Source organism: Ursus maritimus, unplaced genomic scaffold (assembly GCF_017311325.1).
Source record: "Ursus maritimus isolate PB19 unplaced genomic scaffold, ASM1731132v1 scaffold_7, whole genome shotgun sequence".
Classification (NCBI taxonomy): domain Eukaryota; kingdom Metazoa; phylum Chordata; class Mammalia; order Carnivora; family Ursidae; genus Ursus; species Ursus maritimus.
In genome coordinates, this window is record NW_024426885.1 from 5,296,721 (window position 1) to 5,316,380 (window position 19,660).

At 46.5% G+C, this 19,660-nt stretch overlaps 1 protein-coding gene across 1 annotated transcript in view; it reads right to left on the reverse strand.

The window, feature by feature from the left end:
- DOCK1 (dedicator of cytokinesis 1) overlaps positions 1-19,660 on the reverse strand; it is a 495,125-nt gene that overhangs the window by 169,907 nt on the left and 305,558 nt on the right. The window contains 2 exon segments of the mRNA XM_040623969.1: positions 8,945-9,039; positions 15,831-15,932. Coding sequence (XP_040479903.1) covers positions 8,945-9,039; positions 15,831-15,932 — 197 coding nt within the window.

Sequence of the window (19,660 nt, forward strand, 5' to 3'; positions counted from 1 at the left end):
TAGGAGGGGCAGCCTGGGATCTAACGCCCATGGCCAGGTGAGCCTGGACCACGCCCACAGGGCTTCGCTGTGAAGTTGGAGCCCATGACCGGGCATCTTGGAGAAAACTGCCTCCAATTCACCGGCACTTCCTTGGTAGGTGAAAAGTCAGTCCTGGCATCTTCAGGGGCTGGCCACTAGTGTGTTTATTGTAAGGGACGCTGTCTTTGCTGGGGTCATGCAACAGGGAAGGGGGGCTGAAAAATGTGGAAATAAAGAGAAGAAGGTCACTGAGATGAATCATGTTTATTTCTATTAATTACATCACACCACTGAAACTCAGGTTTTTTCCATCCATAAAATGGGGTTATTATTAACATTTTTGAGTCCAACGATTCTTCGAAGGGCGCCGTCCTACACATGGAAGGATCCCTGGAGTCCACACACTAGATGCCAGCAGCCTTCACTCCCCCAGCCGTGACAACAAAAATGTGCCTGGACACTGCCACGCTCCATGGCGAAGGGGAGACAACGACAAAATCCCCCCTGGCTGAGAACCACGAAAAAGGCACCAAGACCATGCAGTCTTTCCATCCACCTTGGCCATCTCCTCTTTCCATCCTAGCCTTAAAATAAAAGTGCCCCAGCCCAGGGTCTTACACGGCACATGATTTCTTCAAAGTCCCAGCAGTGCTGGATGCAAACATTTAGGATGGAAGGATCTGCAGAATGACCTTAATAAAGTGTATTTCCTCCTTGTTGATTTGCGCATCGAGGGAAGTTTCATGCATCAAACAGAGCGCTCACTTGGCTTCATTTCTCATAAAGTGAAGTACATCCTCCAGGATTAAGTGCCAGCAGGACGGCCTCATCAACACCAGCCACAAGCTCACAGCGAGGTGTGCACCGGCTCTGAGAATTCTTAAACAGACTCTGCCCTTTCAAAACTTTCCTCTGAAGCAAGCTTCCCTAAATAAGAGTCCTGGCTAAGAGCTCTTCATCACTGCCATTCCTCTGAGAGTTGCTTGAGTTTTCATCTCTGAATTAAATAAAGAGGCAATCTGAATAAAATCCAACTGGATAAAAGCTCTGGGTTACGTGCAATAAATTGGTTATAAATAACTAGGGAAGATCTGGAAGTATTTCTTTTAATTTCAGGGCAAGCTTAATTATTAAGCACAGAGCAAAAGTATGTATGTCATAGAATAACTATATGGGAAATACAAAAATAATTTATGAAAACGCCATAAAGGACAAACGGAACTCCCACTGGTAGCCAAATACCACGCAGGTGGGGCCCTTTGCCCACTGGGAGATCCACGGTGCCATGACTAGATCTGAATCAATATTCGTCTTCAAATCCCAGTGCTGAAGGAGGCCAACTCAGCCCCAGAGAAACACATGGTGAGGAGACTCACCAGAAGGGTGCTCAGGTCTAGCCTGGCATGGTCCGACCAAGGACACAGGCGTGTGCCTCAGTGTCTGCAGACTGGAGTTTGAGCAGCAAAACCTCTCAGGCTAGGCCAGTTTCTTTGGAGAGCAAAAAGGTTCAAAGACGGAGATTATTAAGTGTGTGAGCTGGGCAAAAACGTGGGCATGCTGAGCTCTGGGGAAATTTTCATCCCAGAATGTTTTCATTATCCTGACTTTGAATTCCTATTTCTTCCCTGAAAAACAATATTTATTTTTTTTTCCTGTGGTCCTCAGCCAGTCGTGTGGTGACAGTGTTTATGTCCATAGCCTCCGTATACAGTTTCAAAGGGAAAAACGATTCTTAGGTGTGCTTAAAATCTTCAAGCCACTGGATATGCAAACCTCAGTAGGAAACCAGTAAGTTGAAAAAATAAATTAAATTAAAAGTAACAACATCAACGAAAACCCCAGGCTTCAAAGGAAAGAAAAAAGATGTTGAGAAGAAATAATCCAGGAGTCTCTTGAGCCCAAAATGCTTTCTAGCCGTGCTTTCAACTTGCACAAAGATTTTAGCTGTGTGCCCTTCCCTTCCACGGGAGAGGTGTTTCCTGAGAAGCTGGAGCAGGAAAACACAGTCCTCCCAAGCTCCACCATTTTCAGTTCCCTGGTGTCATAGCCCCTGAGGCAGATTCCCAGTGAGTTGGGAACCCCCACCTCTCTTTCTTTCGCCCTAAGGCAAATGACACATTTTCTCTGCTCTGAGCCCAAGGCATAGTGCTAGCAAGGACAAAAATTCTTCCACGGCAATGGGACCAAATGGCGCTGTCCCTGCAAACAGCCTACCCTGCAAATTTGCTTTCTGAGCATTATCATGATTTATCCTTAAGAAGCCTGGCATCTCAAAGGTAGAGTACCTTCCCAAGGCTTAAGGCCCTTTCTTGTCCTGACTACACGCCAAATTAATTTTGGCAGAAACATCCACGAGCTTGCCATCTTGGACTCTGATACATCTGATGTATACTGCTTCTGAGCTGGGGAAAGGTGCTCTATTGAGAAGGAGAGAAATGGCTATGGTATAAAAATATGCATGGGGAATTCACCGCATGCAAGCAGCCACATGCGATTACGAGTATATGAATACGTGCCGTGCACGTGAGGTGGGTGGAAACGTAATGCACTGTGTTTGTGGACCGAGGCAAACATATCCTGGTCACAAGGGGCTTGAATCACAGGGGAGAGAAGGAGGCGCGGAAGAGGCCACATCCAAATGCACCAACACTGCCGCCAAAAGAAAGGTGATCAAAAATGCAGACGGTACAGACACCAGCCTGGAGGGTCCTGGACAGTCCCCACACGGCCACGATCAAAACCATGACCTAGACCCGTGAAATAAGTAGCAACGATGATCTCACAAATTCTGAATACAGACACACTTCAGGGTTTCTAAGGACAAATGTAAGATTAATTGATCGCAGGTAAAATGAAATCAGGCCATCGTTTCTGACTGATGGTCTTCAAAGCTTCAGTGGTCAACAACGACACAAGACTATATTTGGTAAGTCAGCAAAATCCGCTGTATTTGATAAGCCAGTCTTTCAGACGGGTCCAATTATGACCAGGCTCCGTTACGGCCAATATATGCCAACTGGCAGGATCCTAAGCATTTCAAAATTGAAATGATAATCTCTTTCATTTTCTGCAGGCAGAATTTTGAGTTCTCGTCTGATTCCTTAGCTGTGATATCCTCTTGATCCATGTGTCATTTAAGGATCTACACCATAAATTGTCAGTCTCCGCTGACAAATGGCAAGGAACTTTTTTATCATCCAGCGAGAATTCTGCAACCCATTATATTTTCCTTTTCGCTTCGTCTTCCAGGCAGCTTCAAGTCTCTAACCTTCCAGAGGGTTTCGTGTTTTCTCTGTGGTTTTCCATGTTCTCTTTTACATTCAGGGTCTACGAATCCTTACTTATAAAACAGACCAAGTCCTATAAGAAAGTTTGTAGTAAGGAGGGCACGTATTGCATGGTGCCCTGGGTGTTATACGCAACTAATGAATCATCGAACATTACATCAAAAACCAGGGATGTACTGTATGGTGACTAACATAACATAATAAAAAAATATTATTATAATAATAAAAAAAAGAAAGTTTGTAGGATATAAACCACAAATAATAAATAGGCCCCAGCTTAACATGTAAGAAAGCAAGAAGCACCATACACCAAATTTGCAGTAATATAGAGAAATACTTGAAAATGATCGATAATCACTGTTGCAAGCTTTGAGTGAACTGGGGAAGTAAAAATGTTTGTTTCATTAATTTTTCATCCTGAGAGAGGGACATGAGCAACAAAGCCTAGTGAGAATCCAAACTGGGGTAGCTGAATTTTTTAAAAAATTCTGCTGCAAGATGAAATGGGTGACAAATGTAGAAAGGGTTTTGGTCCAAGTTATAGACACAATATGAGTTAGAAAATCTGATGCTAAAAATCTAAAAATTAAACTCCGTACTACCCTTTTCTTCACCGCATGTACACAGCAGAAGTGCCTTTCTCGAGTGAAGTTCTGGCAGTGACCAACAAACGCGTTCTTCAAGGTGAAAAAGGAATTCGGTCAAACCACTGAGTAGATGCATTGGCTCTCAGGTCACTCCTATGCCTTAAAATTCTAGTCTGGGATTTTTAGTGGACAAACACACTACTGGGATGAATTCAAGAACTAAGACTAGAACTAAGACACAGAGGGGCGCCTGGGTGGCACAGTCGTTAAAGCGTCTGCCTTCGGCTCAGGGCGTGATCCTGGCGATCCGGGATCGAGTCCCACATCAGGCTCTTCCGCTGTGAGCCTGCTTCTTCCTCTCCCACTCCCCCTGCTGTGTTCCCTCTCTCGCTGGCTGTCTCTCTGTCACATAAATAAATAAAATCTTAAAAAAAAAAAAAAAAAAAAAACTAAGACACAGAAACTCAACCAAGTGGCCACACTTCTGCCAACAACGAACGAGAACCCTATGAGAGCCACTGCATGAGTGTTCGATGTTAGCCTCTGCCGTGCACACCGCGAAGCCTACATCCGAGAAAGTTGGCTAATATGAGTTCAAGGATGGATACTAGCACTTAAAGGCTGAGAGCGAAGGTCCCTGCTTCCAATACGGCATCAGATCTTACATGGAGACTTAGACTTTGCTTCCCTCGGGGAAGATTATAAAGCACTTCTGGATGATAACATGCAAGCACGCTTCTACGAGATGGGAACTGGGCTTATCTGAAATGTCATCTTACCATCTGGCACCGTCATGTCCGAGAGCAGAGCTGTAATGTCAGGCCATCACCAGTCGGTTGCTACCCTGAACACAGAAACCCAGTAACTCCTGTCCTTGGGACACTCACTGGATCTATCACTTTGATTCCTGATTTGAAAGTGGTTGCTCCAGAACTGATGGGCACCATCTTTAATTACATCTGACAAGCCCCGTGTATTGAGGGATGGTTCGTGTGCAGACACAAAGCTGAACAAACACACAAACACTGAAGAGACCACAGGGCTGAGTTTGTCAATGTCTAAGCTGTAGATGGTAAAACTGCACGTCCCGCTGTGCCATTAAAACTAAAATACAGGCTTCTGGAAGCTTCTGGAAATCACTGCTTATCTTATGAAAGCAAGGAGGTCTCTGACACATGCCAGGAAAAGAAAGAGCATGGAAGTCTGGTGACAGAAGGTATCGAGCTATGAAATTACAGATTAAAAAAACAAATAGATAATAACCCAGAGACAATGCTAAATCTATGTAATTTCTAGAGGAAATTATTTTATTACAATATTAATGAGTTTTTGTTCTAGAAGTTTACAGCAGGGTCCATAAATTTCAGCAATAAATGATATCCTCTTTAACAGCATATACTTTTCATGACAAAGAAAGCCAATAAGAACGTTTTGACTTCCGAGCTTAACATTCACTCAAGTAAGCAGGAAATCTCCCAGGAAAGGTGCACTCGGAGGGTTAAAAACAACAACACTCTCTATGAAAAACAGGAGACCTATTCAAGGCAGCAGGACGGTTTAGAGGGTGGGCTCCGGATTTAAATACTGGCCCTAGCACTTCCCAGCTGTGTGTATTTTGGCGAGTTACCAAACCTTTAGGTTTCAATCTCCCCATCTGCAAAATGGGCATAAAAGCCCAGCTGTGTCAGAGTGCTGCTGCGGGTATAACGGGCATGATCCCTGCGCTATCCCCACGGCAGCACCTGGCACACGGAGAGCGTGTCAAAGGCTCATCTGTAGTCCTAGGACATAAACACAGACCGTGTCCCAAAGAATGACTGCATTCAATAAAAAAGGAAATAAACTTTTCATTCTGAAGCTGGCATTTAAGCAAGAACGTTAAAGAAAACAGAAGGGTCACGAACCCAGATGACTTGAGATGGCCTGAAGTTCTAGCTAGTTGCTGGCACACAGGTAATACCTTTTCTTTCAAAACCCAAGTGATTCAGCTTCTTAAAACCAATAATGTTCTCTCAACAGACGGGGAAGCATTTGGGGGCAGTGGGATTCCAGAATGAAGCTTACAATCACGGCTGCACGAACTCTGACCTCCATGCGTCCTTGGTGGCTCACTCGTCTACGACACACGTTGGCTTGGAACCTGTTCCTACGGAACGTGTCCACTGTGGCAAGAACCTGGGTGGCTTGGAGCCTCGCACAGCCAGAATCTCTGCAAATCCAGGCGCCTTCATTTGGTAACAACGCTCCCCAAGCACATGGACTCCTAAGTATACACACACGCGTGCACACGAACGCTGCTCATCCCTAGAGAGCTCTGCTGGAGGAAGCACTGTCGGCTGGATGGCTTGGCCCCACACTACTAGGATTTTAGATGAGAAGGTCTGTACCACATTTTATGCACAACATACACCATACGCACAGTGCGTCCCTTATCAAGGTGTCTTTGGAGCTACGTGTGTACCCCGAACAAGAGCACAGGATGGACTCCCCGCTCCAGACTTGGATTCCATTATCAGCTACACCACACTTTATCCTCAGAAGTAGCCAACATATCCCCTGAAATGAGGACACAGCAGATGTGGCCTCTCCCTCGTAGAGGTTCCTGGCCCCCAAACAAGAGCTCTCCTCCCTGTGGCAAGATGCCAAGGCTTGGGTCCTAGATGCCACCGCACGCTGGCATCTCAGTCACACGGCTGGGCCCTACAGACGTGCACTAGTGAGCAGGGACACAGGGACAAGGCTGGCTTGACGTGCAGGAAACACACAACTCGGGAGACCACAGGTCAAGCCACCCTCTCACTATAGAAACAACAGACCACGTCGGGAGAAGCTGGACAGAATGTCCAGAGAAGGAGACCCTGAGCTCGGTGCTCCACACTTCGAACCAAAGGCCATGTGGCTTTCACCCACATGCGGGTCTGGGGTGATGGGGTGATGCTCAGACATGTCAGGGTTGGCAGCAGGAGGCCAATGATGGGATAGAAGGAAGAGGGAATGAGGCGATCATCATGTTAAAACTGAAAACACAGGGCGCCTGGATGGCTCGGCCATTAAGCATCTGCCTTCAGCTCAGGTCATGATCCTGGGGTCCTGGGATTGAGCCCCGCATTGGGCTCCTTGCTCGGTGGGAAGCCTGCTTCTCCCTCTCCCACTCCCCTTGCTTGTGTTCCCTCTCTCACTGTCTCTCTGTGTTAAATAAATAAATAAAATTTTAAAAAGAAAAAAAAAACTGAAAACAGACTCTCACTCATCATAAAATAGCATAAATCATTAGAGTGTAGCTATACCTTCCTTGACAATTTACCCCAAGGGACCCCTGGGATCAGAGGCACCGAGTCAAACAACTTTGAGGCATGAATCACATCTGAACTTTGAGGGAACAGTGCCTCCCAACCCCCACTCCAGGGGTGTGGAATGGACAGGCTGGTGTCAGGCCCCGGCGGCCACTCTGTCAGAGAAATAGAGGTCATCACGTTCACCCATGGGGTCACAAGGTAGAGAACAGAGCCGCCCCCACCCCTGCACCCTGCACCAGGGCTGCCTTTACCTACCAGTCAGCATTACTGCCAGGTCTGTGGTCTCTTTAATGACACAGCAAGCCATCGTTTGTTGCATCAGGGAAAATGGAAATCAAGACCACAGTGAGACACACTACACATCTCTCACCAGGTCTAAAATAAAAAATAGTGACCATGGCAAATGCTGGAATGGAGGCAGAAAAACGGGCTCATTCTCACATTGCTAGTGAGAACGTAAAATGGTGCAGCTGTAGTTGAGCCGTTTCCATAATCCTAAACAAGGAGCGAGCATACAACCCCGCAGACCTACCCCAGGGCATTCATGCCAGAGAAATGAACTTATGTTCACACAAAACTTGGTACGTGAATGTTCGTGGCAGCTGTACTTGTAACAGCCCCGAAGCGGAAAGAGCCCAGATGTCCTTCGGCAGGTGAATGGCTAAGCCATCCGTGGCACAGCCATACCACAGACCGCCTCCCGGCAAAAGGAATAAACGACCGATGCGCCCTGCAACCCGAATGAGTCTCCGGGGAATGAAGCAGAGTGAAAAAAGCCAATCCTAAAATGTTGCATTCGGCATAATTCCATTTGCACATCACATTTGAAATGACAAAATTTTAGAAGTGGAGGAAAAATTAGTGGTTGCCCGGGTTTAGAGAGGGTAGAGGTGCAGGGGCGAGGAGGAGGTGTTTTACGTGGACAACAGGAGGGACCCTTGTGGCGGTGGATTCAACAAGAGGCACCCGGGCCAAGCACACATACAGGCTGGTCTGCGTACTCCCCCCCTGAACTCTACCGATACCGAGCCCCTGGCTGCAGAAGGGAGCTCTCGTTTTGCAAAATGTTATCACTAAGGGAACATGGTAAAGTGTACACAGATCTCTCTGTACTTCTTTTTATAACCGCAATGCCTATGAATCTACAATTATCTCCATAAAAAATGCAATAAGGAAGGAGGGGGTAGAAAAAAAGAGGTCAACGGGAATTTCTTCCAGGAATCCCATGTGATTGAGAACCCAATGATCGCTATTGGTGCTTACAGAAATTATAGAGCCCACGCGCTGGAAAGTCAACCAACAGCCTTCACAGGGAAATGATAAACAAGGTGCAAGATTAATACTTAATAAGTACGAAGAAAATGCTCACTTTTTAAAGCTGAAATAGGAGAAATGCAAACACCTTTCAAAAACCGAGACAGAGTGAGAATCACTTGGGCTAATAAACACATGTGGTTAAAATAAGATGGCAAACTGATGGCAAACCATACCCAGACAGAGGCTGCCCTGGACCAAGGCTAAGGGGGGGCTGGGGCTCAGCTCTGTGTTTCTCCAGGAGGCAGAGCCCCACGTTGGCATAAGCAAATCACCCAATCTGCAGGTCTGTTTCTCCAAACAACTGTTTGCATCACAGAACGTGGGGGGATGTGTTCCTTGTAGGAGAGCCCCCATGGTATCCAGGCAACACCACTGTTCCCAGCAGACATGAATCAGACACCTTGGAAAAGGTGGGAGCTTTTCTCCCTATACTCACTTATTCTGCATCATGTTCATTATCACCCAGTCGAAAGGGTAGACGTTCTTCCCAATGAGGTTCTTAAACATGATGAATGTTTCCATCAGGAAATCCTGAAATAAAAAAACCAGAACATTGCAACAGCCCACCAGGAGAAAGGAGAAAACCAATCCCCTCTTGAATAATTACAGTATAAATGACCTCATTGTTTTTTAGCGGAATGAAAACATTCTAAAAAGTAATGAAGATGTATTTCACAGGGGCTTTTTTCTTTCTGTTGGCTGGAGCACCTCCTGCCTGTGATAACTTTTTCAGGGATATATTTGGAACAGGACTAGGGCGGGACTCTGTCATAGTCATAAAGAGGAGATCTCCAGGTTGCAAATATGCGTTCTTTCTGCTTAGGGGAAAACACACTTTTTGCAAACATAACAGGTAGAATTTACTCTAAACACATTTTTCATTAGGAACAGGGCCCAGCAGGTTGAATATGGGGTAGTAACATCCATTCCTTTCTCTTACGTAATTTACAAACAAAAGGCTCAAGCAGGAACTCCTGACCACCTGCACCAGCTCTGGGCATCATAACCTTCGGAGCATGCGGTCATGTGGCCACTCTTAGACGGCAGCTACGACCCCACAAGCTACTCATTTTGCTTATGCCAACCGTGGGCATGACCCTCTGCACTTCACGGGTCATTCCCTGCCGTGCTATGCCTCTTCCATGCTACTAAGACTGCTCGCGGCATCAGGAAGGGGTACCCGTTTCCTAGGGTCTCCACCCTGTGCCTGTCAGAATTAGAAGAATTTCTGAACCTGATGGCTTGGCCCTTGTTCTGAGATGACCAGAACAAAACTAGCGGTTACCCTGGAATCACACCTCCCCGGGAGTGTGCATGCTCCCTCCAGGTGTGGGGTAGGCAAGGGAAAAGCAACAGAGAATTCACTTCGAAAACTGAGGCCATGGTCAGAGATTGCCAAATGAGTGGGTATTTCTCATTTATTTAATCTACGGAATCATAATTAGGTGCAATGGCTGTGAAGCCCACGGTGGTGTACAGAATTTAAGCAGCCAAGAAAGCAACTCTCAGCAAAGTTGTAAACAAGGGCTTCTCGCAAAAAGGCTCAAGCTAAATCTGACAGATCAGTAAGCTGATGTGCCAGGTTAGATACTTTCTTTGCAACCTCACTAGCCATGCCGGGTTCTGGCAAGTCAGGGAGCAACTCGTGATCCCCTTTTTACAGCAGAGGCCCCCAGTCAAGGAGAAGATCAGGACCTGGACCTCTTCAAGAGAGAAGTCAGCCCTGCGTCCTCCAGACTCTGCTGACACGAGCTCTGACCACCAAGCCCTGAGTTCACTCTGGGCAGGAGCGCTCTGGGGGTCCCCGGGCACAACAAACAGGGCATCTCTCCCCAGGCTAATAACTGCAATTCATATCTCTCCACTTAAGTTTTCCCACTTTGTCAAGAGTTTCTCATTTTAATGACCAGGTTGCGTATTCGGCCGGCTGAGTGCCATAATTTCGCCACATCTCCATTTGCATGAAATTGCTGGCTTTCTTGCTGATCACTCCTCAAAGCCTAATAATTGAGATACAGGGTCTGGGTTTTATTATTCTGGAAGAGAAGCATATTTTCCCAACTCCCTTATTTTTTTTTTTTTTTCCCTAGGAAACACAGTCCCATACTTCATTAGTATGGCTCAGCTGTTAAATTTTGGTACTTTGCTGATCAGACAAAATGCTGCATATTGTGGAGGATGAGGTTTTGCAAGGCGTCCTTGTCCGTCTGCATAATTTACTAGCCACGGCGATGGTCCCCACCACGGCCGATGAGGCTTAGCAGACCATTACACTGGTATCTCCAAGTCAACAAGGGGACACAGAGGACTAATACAAGATATTCTGTGAAACTTTCCTCTTCCAGTGCCAGTCCATTCCTGTTGTATTTTTCAGTTTGATTATTCACGGGATGCCCCATATAAGTGGGCAGCTCTAACAACAGCCATCAATCCAGAGGCAAATCTTCTTGTCATGAATCCATCTGCTTCTGTCCATCCCCATCCCCACCCACCTGGATAAACAGTCATCCTCTCTCACCCGGACTGTGGAGGGGAATCCTGACCTGTCTGCCCGTGTCCACTCTTGTCCCTCTTGGTCCCCACCCTTGACCCAGAGTGGCCTTTTCAAATGGCAATTCTGGTCAAGGCACCAACACTTCCCAACCTCCCATTGAACCCACATCCCCAGGAGCTTCCCAATGTTCATAGATTAAAGACAATGTATCTTGGACCTCAGAAGGAATTCATGCTACGCCAAAGGAGTAGGTGTTTCAAACAAGGACCCTCAATAGATGCTAAACTCATCGGATGAAAAATGGTCATGGGATTGGACACTGGCCGTTTTGTGGGTGCCAAAGCATCAGCCAAAAATTACATGACAACTGTGAAGGGGTAGGTATCTTCACAATGGGGAGATCAGGCTGGTACCCACTCTCAACCAAGTGATCAAACTTATGGTCAGTTAACAGTGAGCTCGGCATTCCCACCCTCCAATGGGTACAACGGGGAGCACGGGACACCAGCTCTGAAGCTCTCCGGCCAAAGGGATGAACTTGAATTTTAGGCCAAGCTTCCGGTTTGCAGGATGGACAGAGGGATAGAGGAACACGCTGAAAACCATTACAAAGCAGCATGAAGAAAGACAAGACAAGGTGAGGGGCTTGTTCTAGGAAAAAGAGAGATGAAGGAGGCCATGAGTGAATGTGGACTGGATGCTGATTTCAGGAAGTCCCTCATAAAAGACAGGAAAGACTGGGAAGAATTGAGAAAATCTGAGTATGGATGGTGTGTGTGTCACGATCTAGAAAGGCAACGAGGCCATCAGGGAAAGTCTTACTTCTTGAGAGAAGTCTGCTGAACCACTAAGGAGATGCATGGTTCTCACACGCTTACAGGATTTGGCTGCAGAGTGAGTGAAACAGAGACACAGGGGCGGCAGGCATGCTGAAGTGCTCGGATTTGGGTGTTAGGAATCGTAGTTTTCATTGTACTGTTCTTTCAGGTTCTCTGTGCAGTGGAAGTTTTTCATGACAAATAGGGGAAAGAGTACAAGTAAAACTGGGGGAATGCACACGGGATCCATGGGCCATAGCAATGTTGGCATTAGGTCTGGATCCCTCGCTATAGTTTCGCAAGACGTTAACACTGGGGAAGCTGGGTGTCATATTACTCTGTATAGCCACATGTGATGCCACAATTATCTCAAAACATTTACTCAAAAAAACAAATGCTTGAAAAAATAATTTTAAAACAATGGGGAGCAAACAAATGATGTAGGAAGTTAAAAACAAGCAAAGAACACAGAGTTTCTCAGCATGGAGCACGGGGTCCTGTGTAGTTTGATGGCCCTGTCCAGGCTCATCCCATCCCTGGCCCCCCCCACCCCCCACCCAGCATCCTGTACATGACACCCCACCCCCACCAGGTTCCAGCCTCAGTATTGCACAATCCTCTTCTTCTCAAAGGCTTCCTGACCAGCTGACTCAGTCCAGTCTGGCTACTTTATAAGGACCATTCCCTTGCAGCACGGACAATGGGGGTCGGTAGAAGGACTCCCTGATTAACCGAGATGTTCTCCAGCACACTACAGGGAATGAGAGCAGGCCGGTCTGCTGTGCCCACTACTTCCCCCACCGTGCGACCATAGAGTGATGCTCCATAATAAGTATTGAGTGAGCTCACCGAGAAAGGGCTCTGCACTCCCCAGACTCGTCATCCGGTGAGAGGACCTTGCTACAGCTCCATTCACAAGGGAAGGGTCACGAGACACAAACGTGTCCAGCAAAGGCTGCCCCTCCCACTCAGGATGCTGCGGGTCACAGGGAGCTCAAGGCTCACCCACCAGCAGAACGTTTCGTAGGCACGGACAGCCCCCTGCGAACATCCATGCTTTCCTAATCCCCACGAGCATCCTCGGTCCCTGCTACCCAGGTGTGCATATCAGCAGCACCTCAGGACAGGCCGATGGCCGAGTGGGACACACAGGGTAAGGAGCAATGAACAAAGGGCGTGTGTCCACTGGAGAGCCCAGAGCAGGTATCAGGTCGGGGTCCTCAGAAGGGGTGGGACAGACGCTGAATGAAGGCGGGAGGGCATTCCAGATACAGAAACCTGATAGCTCACAGGCCTACCAACTGGGCTTCCCTAGGTTACAACCTAGAAGTGGAGAGGCCACCGGACAGGTGGGGCTGCTCGGGGATACATGGCCAGCCATGAGTCCACAGTGGAGGCCAGAGGACCACGGCCCTCGAGTTCTGCATTCACTCGACATTTAAGCAGCAAGTATTACTTCTACCCGCACTGTCCTTGGATACGGCACTGTTCATTCAGTCGCTCAGCAGACATTTCTGAAGGGCCACCTAGTGGGAATTTGGGACACGTGGCACGACAGCTCTCGTCCCTGGAAGGTCTAGGAATTCCTCATCAGCCCCGATCTCACTATGGAGACTGTGTTCCTGATGCTGAGACTGGACACGTGAGCACCAGCAGCCCATCCTGCCGCTCGGCATCTTCCCTGCAGGAGAGCAGAACGCTCCCGCGAGGCGCACCACGCTAAAGAGACGCTCTGTCCTGAGAGTCGGGAACCGCACGCGCCCCTTCTTTTCCTTTTCTGGATCAGTCATTCTGCCTCACGCTGTGCTCCCTCCTCTCCCCGGCCTGGGGTCCGAGCGGCCATTTGAGAGACTGTAAAAGTAACAGCTCTGCGGCATATGACTTTGGCATTGATGGTAACTGCGGTTTTCTATGGGAATCGCGCATCCAACCAAACTAGGGCTAAATTCGAAAACACGAAGCAGCGCTTTTTACAAGGACATGATCCCGAGAAAATGGTCCAGGCGATTTTCACATCGCAGTACTAACTAACTTTCAATTATTTAACACAAAATGATCTCTCATTTTTGTGAGTGGTTGTCAGAATAGAAAAATAGTCAAATACTTTCCATGTACAGTTAATGGACAGGAACCCATTTTACAAAGGTTCTGACAGATTAACAACAATAAAAAAGGTCTACAATCCTTGCAATATGAATTCGTGATATCCAAACCACAAATGCCATTTTATAACGGAAATCAAATTGTCCGCAAATAATTGATTTTTCTGAACTGCTGTGTCCAAAGAAAAAAAAGTCCCTGGGGAAATCAAGACCACAACACGTAGTAAACATGTGATCATCTGCTCCGTGCAAGGAGAGAGGGCACACACTTGGAATTCAGCAAATTACAGTCATTTTTAAAAACCATTCTGTAAAGGGGCGCCTGGGTGGCACAGCGGTTAAGCGTCTGCCTTCGGCTCAGGGCGTGATCCCGGCGTTATGGGATCGAGCCCCACATCAGGCTCCTCCGCTATGAGCCTGCTTCTTTCTCTCCCAGTCCCCCTGCTTGTGTTCCCTCTCTCGCTGGCTGTCTCTCTCTCTGTCAAATAAATAAATTAAAAAATCTTAAAAAAAAACAAAACAAAACCATTCTGTAGAATCACGTTTCACAAGGCACTAAAGCTTCCCTCCAACGGCACCTCTTAAGAGTTCAGATGAAATATTTTTCACGGCTTGCATGTGTGAATTTGGATCATAGGACTATTCTGATAAGGGGTAAATGATTAATTGGAGCCCTAAGTATTCGGGATGGGTAATGCTGCTCATTCTGAAAACTGCATTATTCAGCCTAGAATGCCATCTAGGAAATTGCTCCTATAGGTTCAGCTACAGCTCTCCTTCCACTGACCCAAACAGGGCTGAGGGACACAGTTAAGATTCACTGGTGGCACGGAACGTTCCACGCCTCACATGTGATTTCACTGCGTCATGACAGCTGAGGAATGACAGGACACAAACGTGATGCAGATCACGTACCTGAGCGACCCCTCCTTTAGGCTGCACATCCGGATTTTTGAAAAGAACTAAACACCCAGAGACACAAACACATATACATTCTCGCTCCTTTACTTTCATTTAAGGAAAACTGCTGATTTTAACGTGTGGACCCATTTTTGTCTCCTTAGAAATTTAAATACATGCACACACACACACACACTCAGAGTGGCAACAATTAATAAGGATGTTTTTTATTAGAAATAATCCTTTGGAAAATAACTATTAAGTGCATTCTTCTCCTCCCTTAGTAAGGTAGATATAACGATGTTAAGTGTCACCAACCTTGTTCTAGAAACACTAGCAGAATTTGCTGGATCCTAGAAGAATCTAGGGGTCTCAGAAATGAAATCTGTGTTACTAGACCCCAGAGTTTAGGTCAACATCTAACCAAGAACTCTGCCAACAAGTGTGGTGGCAGCTCTGCAGAAGACATCTGCCGCCTGGCCGTGGGATTTCAGGTCGTTGGGGAGGCGGTTCTAAGCACTAACGTCCCCTCTATCATGCTTCTCCTAATTAAGCTGTATCATAGTTGTATCGAGGGTGACTGGAGAATTATTTGGAGAAAGCTGATGAGCTCCCATGATTAGAGCTAATTAATACCAGAGTATAATTTAAAGCTGAAAAGACTCTCTGGCTTCTGCTATTGAGAAGCCAATCAATACGTGAACAGGAGTTACTAGAAGACTGTCCATGAGTAGTGGCCCCACATCTCCAGCGATCCCAGAGCATAAGGAAGCTCTTTCTGGGCTGACATGCTGAGTCACCGCCCAGTTCAGCGTTAGGAACAAGCCCGTGTGTCGGGACACTTACCTTCTTAGAAACATGGCCTCCCTTACCAGGTCGCTTCCCAAACCAATTGGAGCCAAGTTCCCATGCAAAGTGACACTTAAAATGGAAATACCAACACCAGTGTTTTGCCTAAAATGCTGGCCCCCAAACACATCATATGAAAACGGCCACAGTTACACTCACCACAACGTCAGTCCTCATTTTTCCGAAAGTCTTGATCAAATGGGCGTAATGATAATCTTCCATTTGTCGTAAAATGGCTGTCATACAAGCTACAAAGTTTCCCTGTAGAGGAATCAAAAGAAATAATTAGATGGGGAGAGAGAAAACCACTCATAGGAAACGTTGGTATCAACTAAGAGTCTGGTGTGGAAATAGTCAGGGAGAAGCAACGGGGCATGGGCAGGGGGGCACTGAACTCCGGCCCCCTGGCTGGCTGGCTAGCATAAGAGGACTGGTCCTTGCAACCTCACAATCTTCGGCTTTGCTATACCGCCTTCTCTCTAACTGCACTAAATGCTTCCTGACACATGGCTGTCCAGGCTGGAAAAACCAGCTCTAAATATTTTTGCATTAAATATGCAAAAATTAAAGGCAAGATTGAAACCACTGACACTCCTATTTTGTGCCCCATGGAAAGTCGCTGCTCTTATTACCAGGCGAAATGTGTGTGCAGCCCTTCCTCTTGGGCCGTGGCAAAGAGAGGCCTTTTATTTCTCAAAATCTGCTTGTGTCCCCCTTGGCCAATTTGGAGGCAATCACCACCGATTCCACAATGAGTTATGGTCCAATTCTTTTCCACAAGAAGAACGTGAGGAGGCATGCAGGCTCATCAGAATGTAAAGTGGGCGAGAGGAGGGCTTCTCCTAGCAGACAGAGCAGGAAGACAAGGAAGAGGAGGAGGGAAAACAGACACCAACCAACAGAGTCAAGACATGGAGAAAACAAGAGGCCAAAGCAGCTAATGAAGAGGCAGCTAGGATGTGTGCGACTCTCAGTATGCACGGGCGTGTGCGTGTAAGTGTGTGTGTGTGTGTGTGTGTGTGTGCGCGCACTTTAGGGGACTGACCTTGTTGCCACTGTCCACAATTTATCCCTTCTGTGGGTCATGGCACAGGACATCTTAAAAGCCATCCTTGCTTTTCTATATTTTCTCCGAACTTCATGACATTTTAAGAAACATAGCACATATATTTTCTCCCATTACACCAGTATGAGTCTGGCCCAATTACAGGATGAGACATACATTCAGACATATCCCCAATTTTGCCCTCTTCAATGAGTTCAGAACTGCATTCTTTTACGACCCCCACTCTCACTAAGCAGTGTATTCGAATACCTCCATGTCCTCTGCATTAATCTGGAACACATACTCTACAGTGAAACATTACAGTCCGGTATTTCTCCCAATTTTCTTTCTCCAGTATACATGTGTGCTTCCAAATGAGTCCTCAAAGGGTGCATTACACAAATTGAACAAATACGAGAATGACAATACGGTATGTTCCATTTGTACAGAAATGTAAATTATTTGTGAATGATGATAATTGCCCAGATTTGGATTCCAAGTTGGTGTGCAGAGGAAGAGTTAAAGAATGCTTGTTTTCCGCTGGAGGAATGATTTGGAAAATGGCACAACGTCTATGCATACGAACTTTGGAAATACGTAACTATTTGGCATCCCCGTGAGCTCAGGAGAAGCTGCCTTTGTATCTCTACTCTTTAGAGACGCTAGTTTTTGGAAAAGGGTCTTCGTAATATTACGAGTTGATCAACCACCATGTGTCGAATGCTGTGCCGAGGCCCCGTTCAACCCCACCACAGATTCTCTTCTTGTCCCATTTGACAGGCAGTCAGGCAGAGGCTGAGTGTCCCCCTCAAGGAGTAAGCGACAAAACTGGGCGAGAACCCAGCACTGCCAGGTACAAGGGGGGCGCTTAGTAGCTGAGCTAATGTCTTTCCTCTTGTCCGGATGTACATTTTAATTTCTTTTCCGAGCAATCTGAGGCTTCTGCTGATGGCCAATGTGAAGTGGAGACTCCCTTTCTGACAGGCATCAGGAAAGTGGCAGGAGGGTGAGAAAAGGCCGCCACAGACAGGTGCCCCGGTCTCCTCCCTGACGCACCCTTCTGTGGCCAGGCTCCTCCTCCAGAGACCAGGAGCTTTTCTAGAGCAAGAAGAGGCCTGAATGGGCCAAGGTGCACCTAGCAGGGGCTCAAGTTAATTTTTAGCAGGTCAGAACAGTTTAAAAATGGGGGCTTTCACGTGAGAATCACCAAAATCACAAAGCCAGCCATGTGTAATTAGATGCAGTGTACCTAGGTACTTCACTTAAAATATCAATTTGGAAGAAAGAAAAGCAAGACCCCAGAGCGGGTCTGAGAATGCCAAGAGCAGGAGCGTTGAGTAGCACGGATGAGAAAAAGCAGCTCGTCGGGAGTCTGGGCGGATATTCAAACAGGTGATACGGAGATACTCAATTTAGGGAGCAGACTGCCACATAATGCGGCAAACTTCATGCAAGGCCAAGGCTGGGGTAGCTGGCATGATGCAGAAAATGAAGAAGTCAGGAGAACGCAGCAGTTTCCACAACGCCAGTTCTGGGAATATGCAAATGGCCAGTCAGGAAGACTTCGCCTGGGATGAGAATATCGCAGGGAAGGCAAGCCAACGGCCTCTTATTTTACAGTGATGAGGACTAATCGAGAGGACACCCAGGGAAGGAGACAGAGAGGCAGGGCACCACCATGAGTTAGAGGTCAAAAGGCCAGGGAGTACAAATGTGCTATTACTTTACCTACAGAAATGTTCCAGAACATGTGTTGAGACTTTCTTTCTTAGAGGAAGCAAACCTTGCTATCTTACTACTCTTTACTATGCTGAAGCTCTGGACCCCAATAGGAATGGGGTAACATGCCTGTTGAAATCCACAGCAATGCTCCCCCTTGCCTTTGGAATGGAGCCCCATGCATGGGGTGCCCATATTTCCAGAGGGAAAAGAAGCGGCGACCATGAAGCTTTACTGTTCTCATGAACCAGCAGAACTCCTCTGTACAGTGGACGTGGGGGAACTCAGTCCATACACAAGAAACAGCAATGGGGGAGAATTGTGAAAAGAAAACTTTCATTCTGCAGGCTCGAAGGAAAATTACTATCCTATACTTTTTAATTGAATGCATTTAGAAGTCCTAGGATGCTTTTGCTTTTCAACAATGGGTGTGTTGGCAGGTAGGCTGGTGGTGACTGTGCAGAACTCGTCCTGAAACCTGAACATGGGGACCAGGTTCCAGCCCCAGTGGCAGAGGAAAAACAAGGAAATAAATAAAAATCAGACGTATTCCTTAGAGTTCAAAGCAATGCAAAGTAGGGGCAGAGAAGTCAGGATACAGTTGCAGAAAACTTAAAAATCAGGACACAGAATGCCTAATAAACAAAAAAAATGTGAACTTCATTAGTAATCACAGATGAAAATGATATATCATTATTTGCCTGCCAAAATAGCAAACGAGTATTTAAGTGAGGATAATGTGAGCAAGGGTGCCGGGGATGAGCACTCTTACACACTGCTGGTGGGAGCGTAAATTGCTATAACCTTTTTAAAAAGCGATTTGGCAATAGCTTTGAAAAGTCTTGGAAAAAATACTCATCTCCTTGGTAATTCTATTGCTAACAATCCAACTATGGAAGTTAATTCAAAATATGAAATTTCATGCCTAAAGATGTCCATCACATTGCTGAAAACATCTGCATCGTGTTGGGCAATAAGCAACTGTGTTAGATAACACAACGTTTTGTAGGATTGTGGGATAAAATACAGGATGCCCAGGTCATTCGGAATCGCAGATGAACAACAAAAAATAAGTATGTGCCAAATATTGCATTAGAAAATATTGCATGGAACATACATACACGAACACATCTGTTTATCATTTAGCCAAAGCTCAGGTTGAACTGGGTGCCCTGTATTGCTGTTTGCTAAATCAAGCAACCCTCCCAGAGCGTAATCATGAAAC